General features: G+C 46.0%; 1 protein-coding gene across 5 annotated transcripts in view; it reads left to right on the top strand.

Annotated features, from left to right (window-relative positions):
• LOC117415693 (armadillo-like helical domain-containing protein 3) overlaps positions 1 to 17,208 on the top strand; it is a 40,078-nt gene extending 22,870 nt beyond the window's left edge. For all 5 annotated transcript variants that reach the window (XM_059025980.1, XM_059025982.1, XM_059025981.1 and 2 more), the window contains 3 exons: positions 8,677 to 8,755; positions 15,989 to 16,105; positions 16,421 to 17,208. In XM_059025980.1, the coding sequence (XP_058881963.1) occupies positions 8,677 to 8,755; positions 15,989 to 16,105; positions 16,421 to 16,513 (289 nt within the window). In that variant the 3' untranslated portion in view covers positions 16,514 to 17,208. The remainder of the gene's footprint in view (positions 1 to 8,676; positions 8,756 to 15,988; positions 16,106 to 16,420) is intronic.
• The last annotated feature ends 350 nt before the right edge of the window (positions 17,209 to 17,558 follow it).

Here is a 17,558-nt window from a genome sequence, read left to right as displayed (position 1 = left end):
GAATCAGACCCCAGAACAAGCACCCTCGAGCATGGCAGGGAATGTAAAACAGAGAATCAGACCCCAGAACAAGCACCCTCGAGCATGGCAGGGAATGTAAAACAGAGAACCAGACCAGAACAAGCACCCTTGAGCATGGCAGGGAATGTAAAACAGAGAACCAGACCAGAACAAGCACCCTCGAGCATGGCAGGGAATGTAAAACAGAGAACCAGACCAGAACAAGCACCCTCGAGCATGGCAGGGAATGTAAAACAGAGAACCAGACCAGAACAAGCACCCTCGAGCATGGCAGGGAATGTAAAACAGAGAACCAGACCAGAACAAGCACCCTTGAGCATGGCAGGGAATGTAAAACAGAGAACCAGACCAGAACAAGCACCCTTGAGCATGGCAGGGAATGTAAAACAGAGAATCAGACCCCAGAACAAGCACCCTCGAGCATGGCAGGGAATGTAAAACAGAGAACCAGACCAGAACAAGCACCCTCGAGCATGGCAGGGAATGTAAAACAGAGAACCAGACCAGAACAAGCACCCTCGAGCATGGCAGGGAATGTAAAACAGAGAACCAGACCAGAACAAGCACCCTCGAGCATGGCAGGGAATGTAAAACAGAGAACCAGACCAGAACAAGCACCCTCGAGCATGGCAGGGAATGTAAAACAGAGAACCAGACCAGAACAAGCACCCTCGAGCATGGCAGGGAATGTAAAACAGAGAACCAGACCAGAACAAGCACCCTCGAGCATGGCAGGGAATGTAAAACAGAGAACCAGACCAGAACAAGCACCCTCGAGCATGGCAGGGAATGTAAAACAGAGAACCAGACCAGAACAAGCACCCTTGAGCATGGCAGGGAATGTAAAACAGAGAACCAGACCAGAACAAGCACCCTTGAGCATGGCAGGGAATGTAAAACAGAGAATCAGACCCCAGAACAAGCACCCTCGAGCATGGCAGGGAATGTAAAACAGAGAACCAGACCAGAACAAGCACCCTCGAGCATGGCAGGGAATGTAAAACAGAGAATCAGACCCCAGAACAAGCACCCTCGAGCATGGCAGGGAATGTAAAACAGAGAACCAGACCAGAACAAGCACCCTCGAGCATGGCAGGGAATGTAAAACAGAGAATCAGACCCCAGAACAAGCACCCTCGAGCATGGCAGGGAATGTAAAACAGAGAATCAGACCCCAGAACAAGCACCCTTGAGCATGGCAGGGAATGTAAAACAGAGAACCAGACCAGAACAAGCACCCTCGAGCATGGCAGGGAATGTATCAGCAGGACGTTTCAGTTGAAGAACTTTAGTGTTTTTAATGACCAATCAATTACTTGATAATCGCTCAATTAACTTGCCTTGTCTTTTATTAGGGGCTTTAATGTTGATGAATAAGCTCTTGTTATTTCTAATGTGTTCATTAATGAGGGAATTAGTCTTTTTTCGATTTTGGGAAGATAATTGAACTCTTCAGTCTCATTTCTATTCAGCAGCCCTCATTTAGCTGTGGTGTTGGGCTGTTCTTCTGCACAGACTAAACTGGTGAGCAGTAATCAATCAATCAGTCAATCAGTATTTATTTTATATAGCGCCTTTCATAGTGGACCACCATCACAAAGCGCTTTACAAGATATTGAGGAACAATGCATAATATATTAAATACAATGAAATACAGGGAATAGTACATTAAATACAAACAGTAAAAAATAACGCAAATACATTAAATACAAGGCTAGGATGTGAATTCTGATGTGGATGCATGTCATGCAGAATCATACGAATAAGATGGAGTGAAAAACCTGAAATAGCAAGCATTGAAAGCAAGAGAGAACAAGTGGGAACAAGAGTTGATTTGAAGCTGGTGACTGTGGGAGCATCACGCAGTAAAGCTGGGAGAGAGTTCCAGAGAGTCAGGGCCATGAAGCTAAAAGAGCGCTCTCAGAGTGTGGTGCTCTTTTGCTTGGGTATAACAAGCAAGCCAGAGTCAGAGGACCTCAGCTTGTGTGCAGGGACATAGCGGGTCAGCAGGTTGGAGAGATACTCTGGACCTGTGTGATGAAGTGCAGCTGGGAAAGACGGGGTAATGTGATCATGTTTTTACATCTGGTAAGGATTGTAGCAGCGGCATTCTGAACCAGCTGCAATCGGTTTATGGCGCGTGATTGAAGACCACCATCGAGAGAGTTGCAGTAGTTGAGTCGAGAAGAGATGAATGCATGATGGAGTATCTCCGCATCCGGGAGGGAGAGGTAGGGACGGACCTTTTGAGATGTTTTGGAGGTGGTAGAAGGAGGATTTGACTACAGAGGAGATTTTGGCATCAAAGGAGACGTTACTATCCAGACGTGCACCGAGGCTTCGTACAGTGGGGGAAGGCAGCAGCAGACAGTTTCTGAGGTTCAAGGCAGCAATATTGAGATTCTTGAGTTGAGTTTTCTATCCTAGTAGAAGTAGTTCAGATTTGTTAGTGTTGAGCTGAAGAAAATTGGCAGACATCCAGGCCTCGATGTCTTGGATGCAAGCTGAGAGCCGGACCATGGCACAGGGACATCCAGGGTCGAGTTTTAGGTAGAGCTGGGTGCCATCTGCATACGAGTGAAACATGAGGCTATGTTGGCGGATGAGGTGACCAAAGGGAAGCATGTAGATGTTGAAGAGAAGAGGCCCAAGAACAGACCCTTGAGGGACACCGCAGGTGACCGAGTATGTGGCACCACTGCTTCCAACATAGAATACAGACTGCATGCGTCCAGATAGGTAAGAGGACAGCCAGGAGAGACAGGCTCCAGAGATCCCAGCATACTTCTGAAGGTGGTCAAGAAGAATGCCATGATCTATGGTATCAAAAGCAGCAGTTGGGTCAAGGAAGACAAGGACAGGGGGAGCATCAGCATCAGCATTGAGCAGAAGATCATTTACAATCCGGAGCAGAGCAGTTTCAGAATTGTGATGCGTCTGGAAGCCAGACTGCAGAGATTCAAGCAGATTGTTATCTGCGAGATGTTTCATCAGCTGGCTGGCTACAGCCCTTTTGAGAGTTTTGGAGAGAAAAGGAAGATTCTATATGGGACGGAAGTTAGATAAGACAGCCGTGTCGAGGGAGGATTTTCTGAGCAGTAATGGCACACTGTGTACTGACTCTGGGAAAGTGTAGTAATGCAGAGCATGTTAATGAGGAGCTTGTTCAGTTATGTAGTTCATAATGTTACAGAATGCAAGCAGTCACAGTTAAATCTAAAAACACATAATCACTGTAATGTCTCAGATACCGGCAATGCCTCAATCTATGCTACTGTAAACTATTGATACAAACCATTGACATGTTAATATATTGCAGAAACACTGTCAATTCGTACCTAGTATATGTTAAAAAAAGAACAAACTCATTCTGTCCTTGGTTAATGCATCCAATTGACCTCTCAAGCATGCTTCATCTTGTCATGTACATTATTCAGAATAAGAGAAGTAATTAAATTGGTTGGCTCTTAGCATTCTGAACTCTTTCCCTGATGTAGATACCGCTTTCCAAGTTGTTAATGAGGGGTTCATGCTTTAATACCCCAGTGGTAGAGTCACAAAGGGAGCTGGTGCAGAAGATGTTCCTTAACAACCCATAGTGCGCTTTGTGATGGTGGTCCATTATGAAAGGCGTTATATAAAATAAAGATTGATTGATAGTGTCATAATGGCTAAAACATGTTTTTGTTTCAGTGTTCCAGAAAGGGTTTTCAAACCCAGCATGCTATTTAAGATTAGAAGAGCTATTTTGTATATGAGGCCTATTTTCTTTGTGGTACTGTGGCAAAGTGCCCCGCCCCTGTGTGCATTTGTGTGTTCTGTGTTGTATATATGCGTGCGTATGTAAATGTTGGTGTATAGTCATTGGTACACGGGATATAAACGGGTCTGTGTTTCACGTGTATTTAAAAAGTGTATATTTGTATTTAGGCACGGGATTGCACATCACGCACGTGCATTTAAAATATAATATGTGAACACGGGGTTTCACGTAATTAATTCACGTGCTGGGATTCAAGTGAATAATTAATTATTCACTTGAATCCCAGCACGTGAATTAATTACGTGAAACCCCGTGTTCACATATTATATTTTAAATGCACGTGCGTGATGTGCAATCCCGTGCCTAAATACAAATATACACTTTTTAAATACACGTGAAACACAGACCCGTTTATATCCCGTGTACCAATGACTATACACCAACATTTACATACGCACGCATATATACAACACAGAACACACAAATGCACACAGGGGCGGGGCACTTTGCCACATATACCCCCCCTTGTGCGCAGCACACATGGCCTCAACGGCCACCTCCCCCCTTAAAAACCCAGCAGTCCAGGACAAAGTCTCGGGCTGGGAAGGGAGGCTTCAGTGGGCCCTTGGCTGGCAATGCTGTCAGCACCCCTGCCGGTAGTGGCACGGCTGACAGCCTGTTGGTCCCGTCCTGCAGCGAAAAAGCTGCGGGGGCAGGTGGTCCCCCGACCTCCCCCTTCTTTGTAGCCGGCAGCTCCCTCCTCCGGGGCTCCGGCCACAGTCTCTTCTGCAGCACAAGTGCTGCAGTGGGAGCAGGTCTCCGGACCTCCCCCACGATCTCCGGCAGCGAAACTGCTGCAGTGGGAGCAGGTCTCCGGACCTCCCCCACGATCTCCGGCAGCGAAACTGCTGCAGTGGGAGCAGGTCTCCGGACCTCCCCCACGATCTCCGGCAGCGAAACTGCTGCTGGGGTTGGTGGTCTCCAGACCTCCTCCCCCTTCTTCGTGGCCGACAGCTCCCCTTTCTGGGGCTCCGGCCACCGTACTCCCCGTGGTGGAAGTACGGGAAGCAGAGACAGCTCCTGCTGTTCTGCTTCTGGCGGTGGTGGAGGCAGAGGCAGCTCCTGCTCCTCTGCTCCTGGAAGTGGCAGAGGCAGCTCCTGCTCCTCTGCTCCTTCCGGTGGTGGTGGCGGAGGCAGAGGCAGCTCCTGCTCTTCTGCTCCTTGCGGTGGTGGTGGCGGAGGCAGAGGCAGCTCCTGCTCCTCTGCTCCTGGAGGTGGTGGAGGCAGAGGCAGCTCCTCTGCTCCTGGCGGTGGTGGAGGCAAAGGCAGCTCCAGCTCCTCTGCTCCTGGTGGAGGTGGAACCAGCAGGTATTCACCCTCTGCTGGTGGAGGTGGGAGGGGCAAGCAGTCCTCCCACTGTGGTGAAGGTGGAACCAGCAGGTATTCACCCTCTGCTGGTGGAGGTGGGAGGGGCAAGCAGTCCTCCCACTGCGGTGGAGGTGGAACCAGCAGGCATTCACCCTCTGCTGGTGGAGGTGGGACCAGCAGGTATTCACCCTCTGCTGGCAGCTTGGGTCCTAGGGCTGTGGAAGCCCCGTCTTCCCTCTCTTCGGGCTGTGGACGCACCGACTCCTCCCTTTTGGGCTGTGGACGCCCCGACTCCTCCCTGTTGGGCTGTGGACGCCCCGACTCCTCCCTGTTGGGCTGTGGACGCACCGACTCTTCCCTGTTGGGCTGTGGACGTTCGGGCTCCCCCCACTCAGGCGTAGGACGTTCGGGCTCCTCCCACTCAGGCGTAGGACGTTCGGGCTCCTCCCACTCAGGCGTAGGACGTTCGGGCTCCTCCCGCTTGGGCTGTGGACGCTCAGGCTCCTCCCATTTGGGCTGTGGACGCTCAGGCTCCTCCCATTTGGGCTGTGGACGCTCAGGCTCCTCCCATTTGGGCTGTGGAGGCAAAACCAGCAGGCATTCACCCTCTGCTGGTGGAGATGGGGACAGCAGGTACTCACCCTCTGCTGGTGGAGATGGGGACAGCAGGCATTCACCCTCTGCTGGTGGGCCTGCTACCTGGGCTGCTGTTCCTTTTATCGTTGCCTCCAGGTAGCTGAGGAGAAACTCCACACCTTCCTCCAAGGTGTTTGGGGTGTGTTCCTCCTGATAGGCCTCCCATCTCTCACTGTCCATCATCCACAGGGCCCGGACGATTATGGGCAGAGACTGGGCCTCCAGCCCAGCATTCTCCAGGAACCAGCCCCGCAGTTTGATGGCGTCTTCTGCCATTATATATATATATATATATTTTTTTTTTTTTTTTTTTTTTTTTTATAAACAAAACCCCTCCTGGTCTGACGCTTGGAGGCGCGGCTATCCCACTTCTGACACCACGTGTGGCAAAGTGGTAATGACGTGCAGGTGAGTGCAGTGCAGAAGAATCACACAGACAACGTTGGTACAGGTGCAAGGGTGTTTATTTAATTTAATAAATGTCCAGAGCCTTAAGGCAAAACCTGCAAATAATAATAGTGCTGGAAGTGATACAGCGGCGTGTATCACTTCTATTTGTAAATCCTACGGGTTTGACCCGCAACCCCAAAGTCCCGTTCAGACACCCACACTAAACACAAACACAAAGACAGTGCGTGATTAAAGTGCTAAAGGTGCAAACAAAAGACAGTTCCTGTAGTGCAAAGGTGCGTGGTGAAGTCCGGGTTTGTCGCTGGCCGGCGGCTGCAGCTCCGGATCGTGCTCAGTAATCTTTGTGAGAAACGACACACAAGACAAACAGTGTAAATACACAGACAAGCAATCACTCACGGTTTTAGCACAAACAAGACGGGCTCCTTTGCAGATGGTTAAACCAAATAACCTAGAAGGAGCCCGTCTTGTTTGTGCTAAAACCGTGAGTGATTGCTTGTCTGTGTATTTACACTGTTTGTCTTGTGTGTCGTTTCTCACAAAGATTACTGAGCACGATCCGGAGCTGCAGCCGCCGGCCAGCGACAAACCCGGACTTCACCACGCACCTTTGCACTACAGGAACTGTCTTTTGTTTGCACCTTTAGCACTTTAATCACGCACTGTCTTTGTGTTTGTGTTTAGTGTGGGTGTCTGAACGGGACTTTGGGGTTGCGGGTCAAACCCGTAGGATTTACAAATAGAAGTGATACACGCCGCTGTATCACTTCCAGCACTATTATTATTTGCAGGTTTTGCCTTAAGGCTCTGGACATTTATTAAATTAAATAAACACCCTTGCACCTGTACCAACGTTGTCTGTGTGATTCTTCTGCACTGCACTCACCTGCACGTCATTACCACTTTGCCACAGGTACCCAAAGAAAAATCCCAATTTTTTAGCCCACAGCTGTAGGATGTTAAGAAAACAGCTAACTGAATTGTAATATGAAGTGTGGAGATAGCACTTCACATGCTAACACATTCATTTGAGTATTTATGTCATGTCCTGTGGCTTAAGCCTTGGCTGCTTGCTGCCATTATTTCATTAAAAACGATGGCTATTGGCACCAGCTGATGGCTCTCCGCCAGTTAGAATCAGAACTCAAGAGACAGTGCGAGAGTGCACACAGGGAGAAGAAACCTCTTTATTTGTTTATAAACAGCCGTCAAACAAACCACGCGTTTTCTCTGTTTTATGACCATGTTTTTATACAGGTAGAGATTTTATTGATGAATATAAATGAGAAGGAGTTAAGTATTGAATCCTTCTGAAGAACAGTGCTGAGAGCGTCACTGTGATGGTTCCTACAGAAACTCATTAACACAGAATGTTTGGCTCAAAGTTTTTGTATCACCGTAGAGACTCGACCGTCACTACATACAATTACATTATACAGCTCGGCACCTCTTCAATATTATACTTTGTAATAATATAATTTCTTATAAAAAATGTGTAATATATTATAATTGACTAGAAATACGAGCAGCGTTTATTGGAAAGCTTAAGAAAAGCCTGAAACTCATTAGGTGTGCAGGAAAGGTATTTGTTTCGCAGCGCTGGTTTAAATCTGCTTGGTCACTGTGAAGACAGATAGGAGCTGGGCTCTGGGCATCCATAAAGCATGCCTCATTCTCAGTGCATTAGTAGATTAAGAGGAGGAGGAGGTTACAGATTAATGGACGGTCTGTGCACATGGTTATAGCTCAGTGTGTTTAAATGTAAAAGCAGTTACGCGGAGAGTGAAAAGCAGTTTGACTGAACAGTTCCAGCTGCCCACTAGTAAAGCCGTGTTGCAGCAGCACCCCCACAGCTATAGATGTTTCTCAAAATCTCCCTCATTTAGTGCCGTTATTAACGTTAATTTGTTTTTTGTGTGATTTATACAGAGTAGCAACACAGTAGCAGCAAATTATTTGAATACAGTGTTGATTAAGAATGAACACTTAGCCTATAAAAAAAGTTTATGTCCCTAATTTTGTGGCTAAGGATCAGTACAGTGCTATATGTTATTGTCTGTGTTTAGTGGGCTTCATCCATGAAAGGTTTTTACCCTCAAAGCCCTGCTCATTTTAAAGTTTGATGTTTCTGAAATCCTCCTCGACGCTGTGCTGTGCTGTGCTCACAATGGTTGCAGAATTGCATGTAAGCCTCTGACAGGTTTCAGTGTAATACTGTTTCATTTTTTATAGAAGACAGTTTTGCCGAGCGCATACAGCAAACGAATGGGAGACTAAGAGACCCAGGGTTCAAACCCAGTGCAGTGACTAACCTGTAATGTGTGTCTTTAGGATCTGGCTTCCATGAGTTATCCAAATGCTGGCAGTGATTTCTAACTGTAAACACTTAATAATGTTGACCTGTATTGTCTGCAAACCACAACCAGGGGGCTTCTATCTAAGGAAGCATTAAGGAAGTATTTCTTATTTTATTTCAGAGCTATCATCAACCACTTCAACCCCAAGATTGAATCGTACGCTGCTGTGAACCACATCTCCCAGCTCTCAGAGGAGCAGGTAAGGGGCGGGTGGGCTTGCACTCGGCAGCGCTAGGACAGCTGGTGTGAGTGCCGTACCAAATCGCAAGACATTTCTGTGGATTTGGGATTTCCGGAGGAGCGAATGATTGGATTTATTTATTTAAATGAAAATGTTCTCCCTTTTTTTCCACATTTGTTTGCATGTTGCCCATTCCCTAATAAAACCATTGTCCTCTATCAAATTCATATTCTGTTGTAAAGCTCTGTCCAGTACATTTTGATTTTATTTTTTTCTGTCCTCGTACCTGTTCATGGTGTTTCCAGTGACTCTGTGGTTCTCTTCAGACTCTCTACACTCTACTAACCCTTCGTCGGCTGCACGGGGTGCAGAATAGACATGTCTCGTAACTCTTTGAAGATTGTGGGACGTTGTTACGTGTGATTAAACTCGAATCGCTTGCCTTTATTTTGATAAGATGGGTTAAAGTGAGTTGGCTTCTCTCCACCTCTGTCCTTAACAATAGATGTCTGTATGTATGGCAGTCTAGATCAGCAAAGTGTCTGAATGGTTGCAAAAGAAGGTGCTGTGTGCAGGTACTGACTGCAATGTGTCATAGCGCTCCCCTGAACTCGACTCCAGTCAACACTGACTGTGTGCAGGTACTGACTGCAATGTGTCATAGCGCTCCCCTGAACTCGACTCCAGTCAACACTGACTGTGTGCAGGTACTGACTGCAATGCGTCACAGAGCTGCCCTGAACTCGGCTCCAATCAACACTGACTGTGTGCAGGTACTGACTGCAATGTGTCATAGCGCTCCCCTGAACTCGGCTCCAGTCAACACTGACTGTGTGCAGGTACTGACTGCAATGTGTCATAGCGCTCCCCTGAACTCGGCTCCAATCAACACTGACTGTGTGCAGGTACTGACTGCAATGCGTCACAGAGCTGCCCTGAACTCGGCTCCAATCAACACTGACTGTGTGCAGGTACTGACTGCAATGTGTCATAGCGCTGCCCTGAACTCTGCTCCAATCAACACTGACACAAGCAACCTCCTCTTGTTCATTGATTCACAGTAAAGACAATGAATTGAATCTGATCTGGAGCTTCTGTCATTCGTGTCTCCTGTGGTATTGAAAATAACATGGCTCAGCTCAGGGTTCCTAATTTACAAGCTGGTTTTAAAACTACAAAAATAAATATATTTAGTAACATTTGGCAAAGATGTTTGAAATGAACATCAAGTTTATATTAAAACTAACTGCTGATGGAGGCTTTGATGTTGGTTGGTAATGCTGAAAACCAGTCTATAGTTTAATCCCAGATAAACAATCTATTTGACTACAAGCTGTAATTACTTTGATATGTTGACAAGTGGGAACAGAGACAGTTAAAGAAGCAATGAACACGCCTTCCTGTCTGACAGGGTGACGACAAACTTATTTATAATGTCGTGCCTAATAATTGTTCAGTAACAGTGTTCCCTCTTAATTTACTGTAAAGCCATAAACATATGCAGTCCTTTTATTATACGTTTTTGGTTGCAAATATTTATGGCTTTACAGTAACCATTTTAACGGTGCATGTCTCTTTCCTCTTTTAATCAGCCATCTGAAATTCCTCTCAGGTTGTCATGTTAAGGCAAAGATTCCCTGTGACATGTTGAAAGCGCTCAGAATTCCCAGAAAGATTTTTTAAAATGTCTTTTCAACACATCTTTGCATCACATCTCCTTCTGTACCCTTTAAACCAGACACAAGTTAAGCGTGTTGGAGGCAGGTAGACTGGGCACACTAGAACCAGCAGGGGTCCTGATCATGCCTGAGCTGAACTGGGACAGTACTTGTAACTCATTCAAACCCTTGTGTTCGCTGCATTCAGATAACATGCTGGGTGAGCTGCATGCAGATAACATGCTGTGTGAGCTGCATTCAGATAACATGCTGGGTGAGCTGCATTCAGATAACATGCTGGGTGAGCTCATTCAGATAACATGCTGGGTGAGCTGCATTCAGATAACATGCTGGGTGAGCTGCATTCAGATAACGTGCTGGGTGAGCTGCATTCAGATAACATGCTGGGTGAGCTGCATTCAGATAACATGCTGTGTGAGCTGCATTCAGATAACATGCTGTGTGGCTGCATTCAGATAACATGCTGGGTGAGCTGCATTCAGATAACATGCTGGGTGAGCTGCATTCAGATAACATGCTGGGTGAGCTGCATTCAGATAACATGCTGGGTGAGCTGCATTCAGATAACGTGCTGGGTGAGCTGCATTCAGATAACATGCTGGGTGAGCTGCTTTCAGATAACATGCTGTGTGAGCTGCATTCAGATAACATGCTGGGTGAGCTCATTCAGATAACATGCTGGGTGAGCTGCATGCAGATAACATGCTGGGTGAGCTGCATGCAGATAACATGCTGGGTGAGCTGCATTCAGATAACATGCTGTGTGAGCTGCATTCAGATAACGTGCTGGGTGAGCTCATTCAGATAACATGCTGGGTGAGCTGCATTCAGATAACATGCTGGGTGAGCTGCATTCAGATAACATGCTGGGTGAGCTGCATTCAGATAACATGCTGTGTGAGCTGCATTCAGATAACGTGCTGGGTGAGCTCATTCAGATAACATGCTGGGTGAGCTGCATTCAGATAACATGCTGGGTGAGCTGCATTCAGATCCTGGCCCCCAAGTGAAGGTTTCAGTAATAAACATGGCTTTTCATTTCGCCAGCATCCTGCATCCTAATGGTCTCTGTTCCTGGTACTTTGGAATCGGAGTGCAGGAAACACCCACACCAGTTTGATGAGCTTGAACACTCCGTTCTCCTTTTTCTGGCACAGTCATCCTGTATGTTTGTTTATTGAGTTGGAAGAAGCTCCACTATGTAGCTGTGGCTCATTCTGTATGCTGATTTTCAGTAACTCTCTTCTGTGTTGTAAACTGGGCAGATATATCTGGGGATGGATTTGTAACATCAAAATCTAGTTTTCTTGTTTGAGGAGACGTTTGATTTCCTGCTGAAAGCGGAGGAGTGCAACTTTATTGTTTTAACGAGATCCTGTTCAGTTTTTCAGAAGTGTACCAGTTTATAGCAACACTGGAAACTGGTTATTTTCTCTCTAGCTTACAGCGTTTATTTTTCTTCAATTCCCTATAATAAGTTTAAAACAACAATATCAAAAAGCTTTAAAAAGTCTGAGATGGAAGCTTCTCAGCAAACGGTTATAGTTGCTGTCAATCTTGCTTCTCTCTTTTTTTAGCTTTGGCTGTATCTCTGCAGAGCATTAACTCATTTTCCCCTTGAAGCTCTTGCAACTGAAACAACTGCATCAAAGTTATCTTCCGGTGCTGTCTTGTAGGTCCATCATAAATTAATTACTTGCCAATCACTGAAGTCAGTATTAGTGTATCCAGGGATTGCCTTTCTAGCAGAGTACTGATTGCACTGAAATTCATTTCTGTGCGATTTTGCCCTTTGATGGATACCATGTTTTGGGGCTCATTTCATGTTGTTTTATAATCGAAAGCCTTTTTCATGATCCGGTATCTATTGTGAGAGTGCACTTTTGTGGTTCATTGCTGTGGAGAGGAGTGGCAGGGCTGGGGTGGGACACACGGAGCTCATTGCTGTGGAGAGGAGTGGCAGGGCTGGGGTAGGACACACAGAGCTCATTGCTGTGGAGAGAACACCACTTGGGCATTGTATTAAACACCACCTGCAGTGCCATGCATTGCAGGCTGGTCTGTTGGCTTCTATATTGAAAGGTGCTGCTTGCACCCTCCACCCTGCTGCTTTCTGCAGTGTTTGGAGATGAAGTTGTTTAGTGAAGGGCAGAGTGCCAGGGATGAAGACTGGATATTATTCAAGAATACTGTTTGTGTTGTGACTTCCATTAACATGCTTAACATTTACTGCGCCTCTGTGGCAGGCTAAGATATATTTTGGGCAATTTCCTGCCATCTTTCCAAGTACTGTGTAATGTGAATTGTATAGTGTCTCTATGGCTGTGTGATGATGTACCATTATGTTTGCATAATATGTGTTTATGGATATGCAAAATATGCAGCAAGTCAGACTTTTGCTCCAAAAATTGTTAGTAACCCTTAGTTCTATAGATTAAATTTTTCTCTCGTAATAATGTATTGAATGGATTATGAAGGGATTCAATTCCAGCTGCATATTGGTGACTGATGGAGGTAAGGGTGCTAGAGGAGTGGTAGGTTTTATATTCCATCAGGAGGAGACCTGTTCTGTGTGCCAGTGACAGGCTTGTGGTCAAGCAGAATGATGAACTGTTGCCTCAGCCCAGTGGAAGGCCAGATGTATTACTATACTCCAGCTGAATATTGCATTTATGCAAATCCAACATGTTTTTAAGAGCTGAGTGAAAAGTAACATGGCCAGCTCCCAAACCCTGCAGCTGTAGATTAACTGCCCCATTCGCACCAGCCTACACAACCCTGGGAATACAATACAGAATATAGTGTGTAAAACAGAACATTTACACTCTCTTCCTGTCAGACTAATGCACTTTACTAAAGAAGAATGCCCTGTACACCCTTTGAATGATGTGCAGTGAGAGTTCATTCAGTCTCATAGCAAGTCAGTCCATTTAGGGACTCCTTTTGCTTATTCAACACTATGTGTTTCCACTACCATACTGCAAGCTGCTGATTAAATCCATTCCCAGTCTGAGGGAGGCCCAGGCTGAGAGTGTTGTGACAGGAGGAAGATTAATAGGAGTAACTTGCAGGATTGTTACCTGCTGCTGCCACGCTATGAACTCTGGAGATGTGGGGGCTCCCCTAGGGACCCAGAGCCCGGGATTGCATCAATGCTTTTTCAGCTTTGAATTGCAGAGTGATGATGTGCATGCTCAGGACGTGGGTATGAAGCTGTACCTGTCTGTGTATTTATTGTTGATCACTTCAAACACTCAACCATAATTATAAAAGATAGTCATTGTGTGGAATATTGTCATCTGTGCTCTGACTTGGTTTCTTGGTTTCCTTTCTGTCTTGTACTCTCGGCGCCACCCCAGGGGGCTGTGCAAGCAGTTCAGTCTCCATGGTTACCCAGTGTTATTGTACAGGGCCAGCTAAGGGGCTGGGTTGCTGCGCTGGTGGTGTGGACACCTGTACTCTAGGAACTGGGTGCAGTTCTTCAGGAATCATTGCATGTGGATTCCACATGGAAATAATATCTGCTCACTACAGACCTGGGCTGGAACGTTTTCTTGTCTCGTTGCCAAACACTCTTGACCGCTGTGCTTTACCTGTAATTATATATGTGTTGTTATATATTCTATAATGGATGGCATTTACAGAGATTTTAAAATACAATCAACTTTGAAGTTTGCAAGTCCTGTGTTTTTGTGCTGGCAGCCAGATTCTTGGTTGACTGGATATTTATCCACAGGGGCTCCAACAAATCCACCCCCCTCTGTCTATAAAAGCTAAGATTCAAATTAAATCATCCAAAAATAAAGAAATGGAGACATAAATGGCACTTACGTAATTAAAAATGAATTACACAGATATGTGCAGAAAAGATTAATGAACTGAAACCCTTTTGAAAGGACACAGCCATTGTGTTTATCCTTCCCATTTATTTTATTTACCATTTAATTCCCTCTCTGAATGAATGTTCATTTATTTCTATTAAACTGAAGAACATTACATTACATACATCATACAGCGCGTTCGACACGACTGCCTAGTATTAGACTTCAGCACCTGAGTTCTGGTAAATAGGGGAGGTGTGCAGAGTGACTGACACAAGGGTGGGCTGGTTCCACTATCGCCTGCACACAACATGCTGGGCTACTGGAAGACTGAGTCAGTCCAGATTATCTCCTCAACAGAATTGTGCTCCCATGCATAACAATGTAAAGGAATGCTTCCTTGGCAGCCAGTATGTAAGGCGCATGGCTGGCAGCCCAATTAAAGCTTTCTAGGCTGCACCTGGTGGAGTGTTAGCTTGTCACAGTCCGGGGAGTCTGAGATTGCTACCAGCTCTCATGCTTATAGAGCGAGCTCGTCGGGTTGAGGGATCCATTAGCCAGACCTGTCGCAACAGAAACGAGCCCCTGCCCTTCCCGTAAGGATCTGCCTGCTGGAGAGGCTGTGGAATTGAAATGAGGAACGCTGCTCTCTGATGCACAGGGTTTTCTGTTGAAATGAGGAGCGCTGCTCTCTGATGCACAGGGTTTTCTGTTGAAATGAGGAGCGCTGCTCTCTGATGCACAGGGTTTTCTGTTGAAATGAGGAGCGCTGCTCTCTGATGCACAGGGTTTTCTGTTGAAATGAGGAGCGCTGCTCTCTGATGCACAGGGTTTTCTGTTGAAATGAGGAGCGCTGCCCTCAATGGGGAACCAACTTTATTCTTATAAGGGCAATGAAAGCGCTGTGTTGCAGCAGCAAGTCTGTCTTGTGTAAGACAAACCCTTGTTCCAAGGCTCTGGTTAAAGGTTGCTGTTCATTCCTTCCTTGTGGAGAGGTCTCTGTTATTGCTTGTGTTGTTGTTCATGCCTTCCTTGTGGAGAGGTCTCTGTTATTGCTTGTGTTGTTGTTCATGCCTTCCTTGTGGAGAGGTCTCTGTTATTGCTTGTGTTGTTGTTCATTCCTTCCTTGTGGAGAGGTCTCTGTTATTGCTTGTGTTGTTGTTCATGCCTTCCTTGTGGAGAGGTCTCTGTTATTGCTTGTGTTGTTGTTCATGCCTTCCTTGTGGAGAGGTCTCTGTTATTGCTTGTGTTGTTGTTCATGCCTTCCTTGTGGAGAGGTCTCTGTTATTGCTTGTGTTGTTGTTCATGCCTTCCTTGTGGAGAGGTCTCTGTTATTGCTTGTGTTGTTGTTCATGCCTTCCTTGTGGAGAGGTCTCTGTTATTGCTTGTGTTGTTGTTCATTCCTTCCTTGTGGAGAGGTCTCTGTTATTGCTTGTGTTGTTGTTCATGCCTTCCTTGTGGAGAGGTCTCTGTTATTGCTTGTGTTGTTGTTCATTCCTTCCTTGTGGAGAGGTCTCTGTTATTGCTTGTGTTGTTGTTCATGCCTTCCTTGTGGAGAGGTCTCTGTTATTGCTTGTGTTGTTGTTCATGCCTTCCTTGTGGAGAGGTCTCTGTTATTGCTTGTGTTGTTGTTCATGCCTTCCTTGTGGAGAGGTCTCTGTTATTGCCTGTGTTGTTGTTCATGCCTTCCTTGTGGAGAGGTCTCTGTTATTGCCTGTAGCTCACAGCGTGCTTCCTGCCCTTGTCTATAGGTGTTGGAGGTGGTGCGCTCGAACTACGACACGCTGACACTAAAGCTGCAGGACGGGCTGGATCAGTACGAGAGATACTCAGAGCAGCCCAAAGAGGCAGCCTTCTTCAAAGAGCTGGTGAGTGAAAGGAGGTTAAGTGTGCTCCAAAATGCAGTGCTGAGTTTCCATTTGCAATCTCTGACTGCTAGAAAAAAATACAAGAATCTGGTTCATTCTTCATAGACCCAAATGCTCTTCAGTTCTTGCTAGCTTTTTAACTCTTTCAGCACTAACACAGAAATGTCACCTTAAGTTAAATAACCTGATGAGTCATTTTCTCTTGGTTGCAAATGAATGCAACTTGAGATTCCTAGACTGTCACATCCTTATCTCACAGTCAATGTGCCTCTTGTTATGTTGAGATTACTAACTCCTCATTTTTTAAATGCTCAGGTAAGATCCATAAGCCTGAATGTGCGGAAGAACGTTTCCCTGAACACCCTGAGCCAGGACGTCCTGCTGAAGGAGTTCTCCTCCATATCCTGAGGCTCTGGATCCCATCGCTGCAGGCACTTCACAAGCACTGTGATCTCTAAACTCACTGCAAACACAGGGGAATAAAACCAGGCTTCTTAATCACTGTGTAAAGTGTAGAGAGGTGTGTCTGGACTGGGATTGCCAGTCCTGGCTTCTGCTATGTCGATGTGGGCAGGGTGTGTGCGTGTGTGCGTGTGTGCGTGTGTGCGTGTGTGCATTAACACAACGGATTCATTTTTATGTTATTATTCTTTGCTTGCATAAGTACCCTGCCTTTTCAGAGCCGACAGCTTTAAACACAGCGTCGCACACACTGACAGCCAACAAACTTAATACACAGAGCTTGGTACTGGATATCTGAAAGACGGACATTTCAAGTCAGTACTGAGCACTGGGGTGGGGGTGGGGGTAATGACCACATCTTGATGCAGAGATGAATTATGAATCAAGAAAGTAGTCTGATGATTTTAAAGAAGTTCCTTATTCATCACATTGTGTGCTTCAGTATGGAGGAAAGTGGGAGGGCATCAGGAACTGTGAAAGTTGCTGAATATTATATTGGTCTCAATTTTGAATTAATCATCTGGTACAGGAAATCAATGTAAGAATTTTCATACTTCAGAATTGTATTATCTTTAAAAAAAATGGTGTTCAGTGTTATTTATATGTAGTGTTTCTTAAAATAGACATTTTTTCTAACAACATCAAGGTGTGTGGTGGAAGTTTGTGATTCAAGTGACTGTGCAGGGAGGGTGTTTCCATGTGACTGGCTTGTGATGCTGAGTGTGTGTGTGTGTGATGGGAGGCGGTGGTCATGACTGGCTCAGCCATCAAGAGAAGTTCCTCACCCAATGAGATTCCGTCAGTGAGTGGCTGTCTCTGAACCAGGGCTGAATCATCACGGGTGATCTCAGAAGACTGCAAACAGCCTCCATCCCTTTGGCAGTGGTGCAGTCAGGAGAGCAGGTTTGTGTCCTCACTGTGCCAATGTTGCGTGGTTTCACCTCCCAGCGCTGCAGCGGCCACTGCTGGCCAGGTGTGCTTGAGCAGACGT

This window comes from Acipenser ruthenus, chromosome 7 (assembly GCF_902713425.1).
Source record: "Acipenser ruthenus chromosome 7, fAciRut3.2 maternal haplotype, whole genome shotgun sequence".
Lineage (NCBI taxonomy): Eukaryota > Metazoa > Chordata > Actinopteri > Acipenseriformes > Acipenseridae > Acipenser > Acipenser ruthenus.
This window is presented reverse-complemented; position numbering and strand designations above follow the sequence as displayed.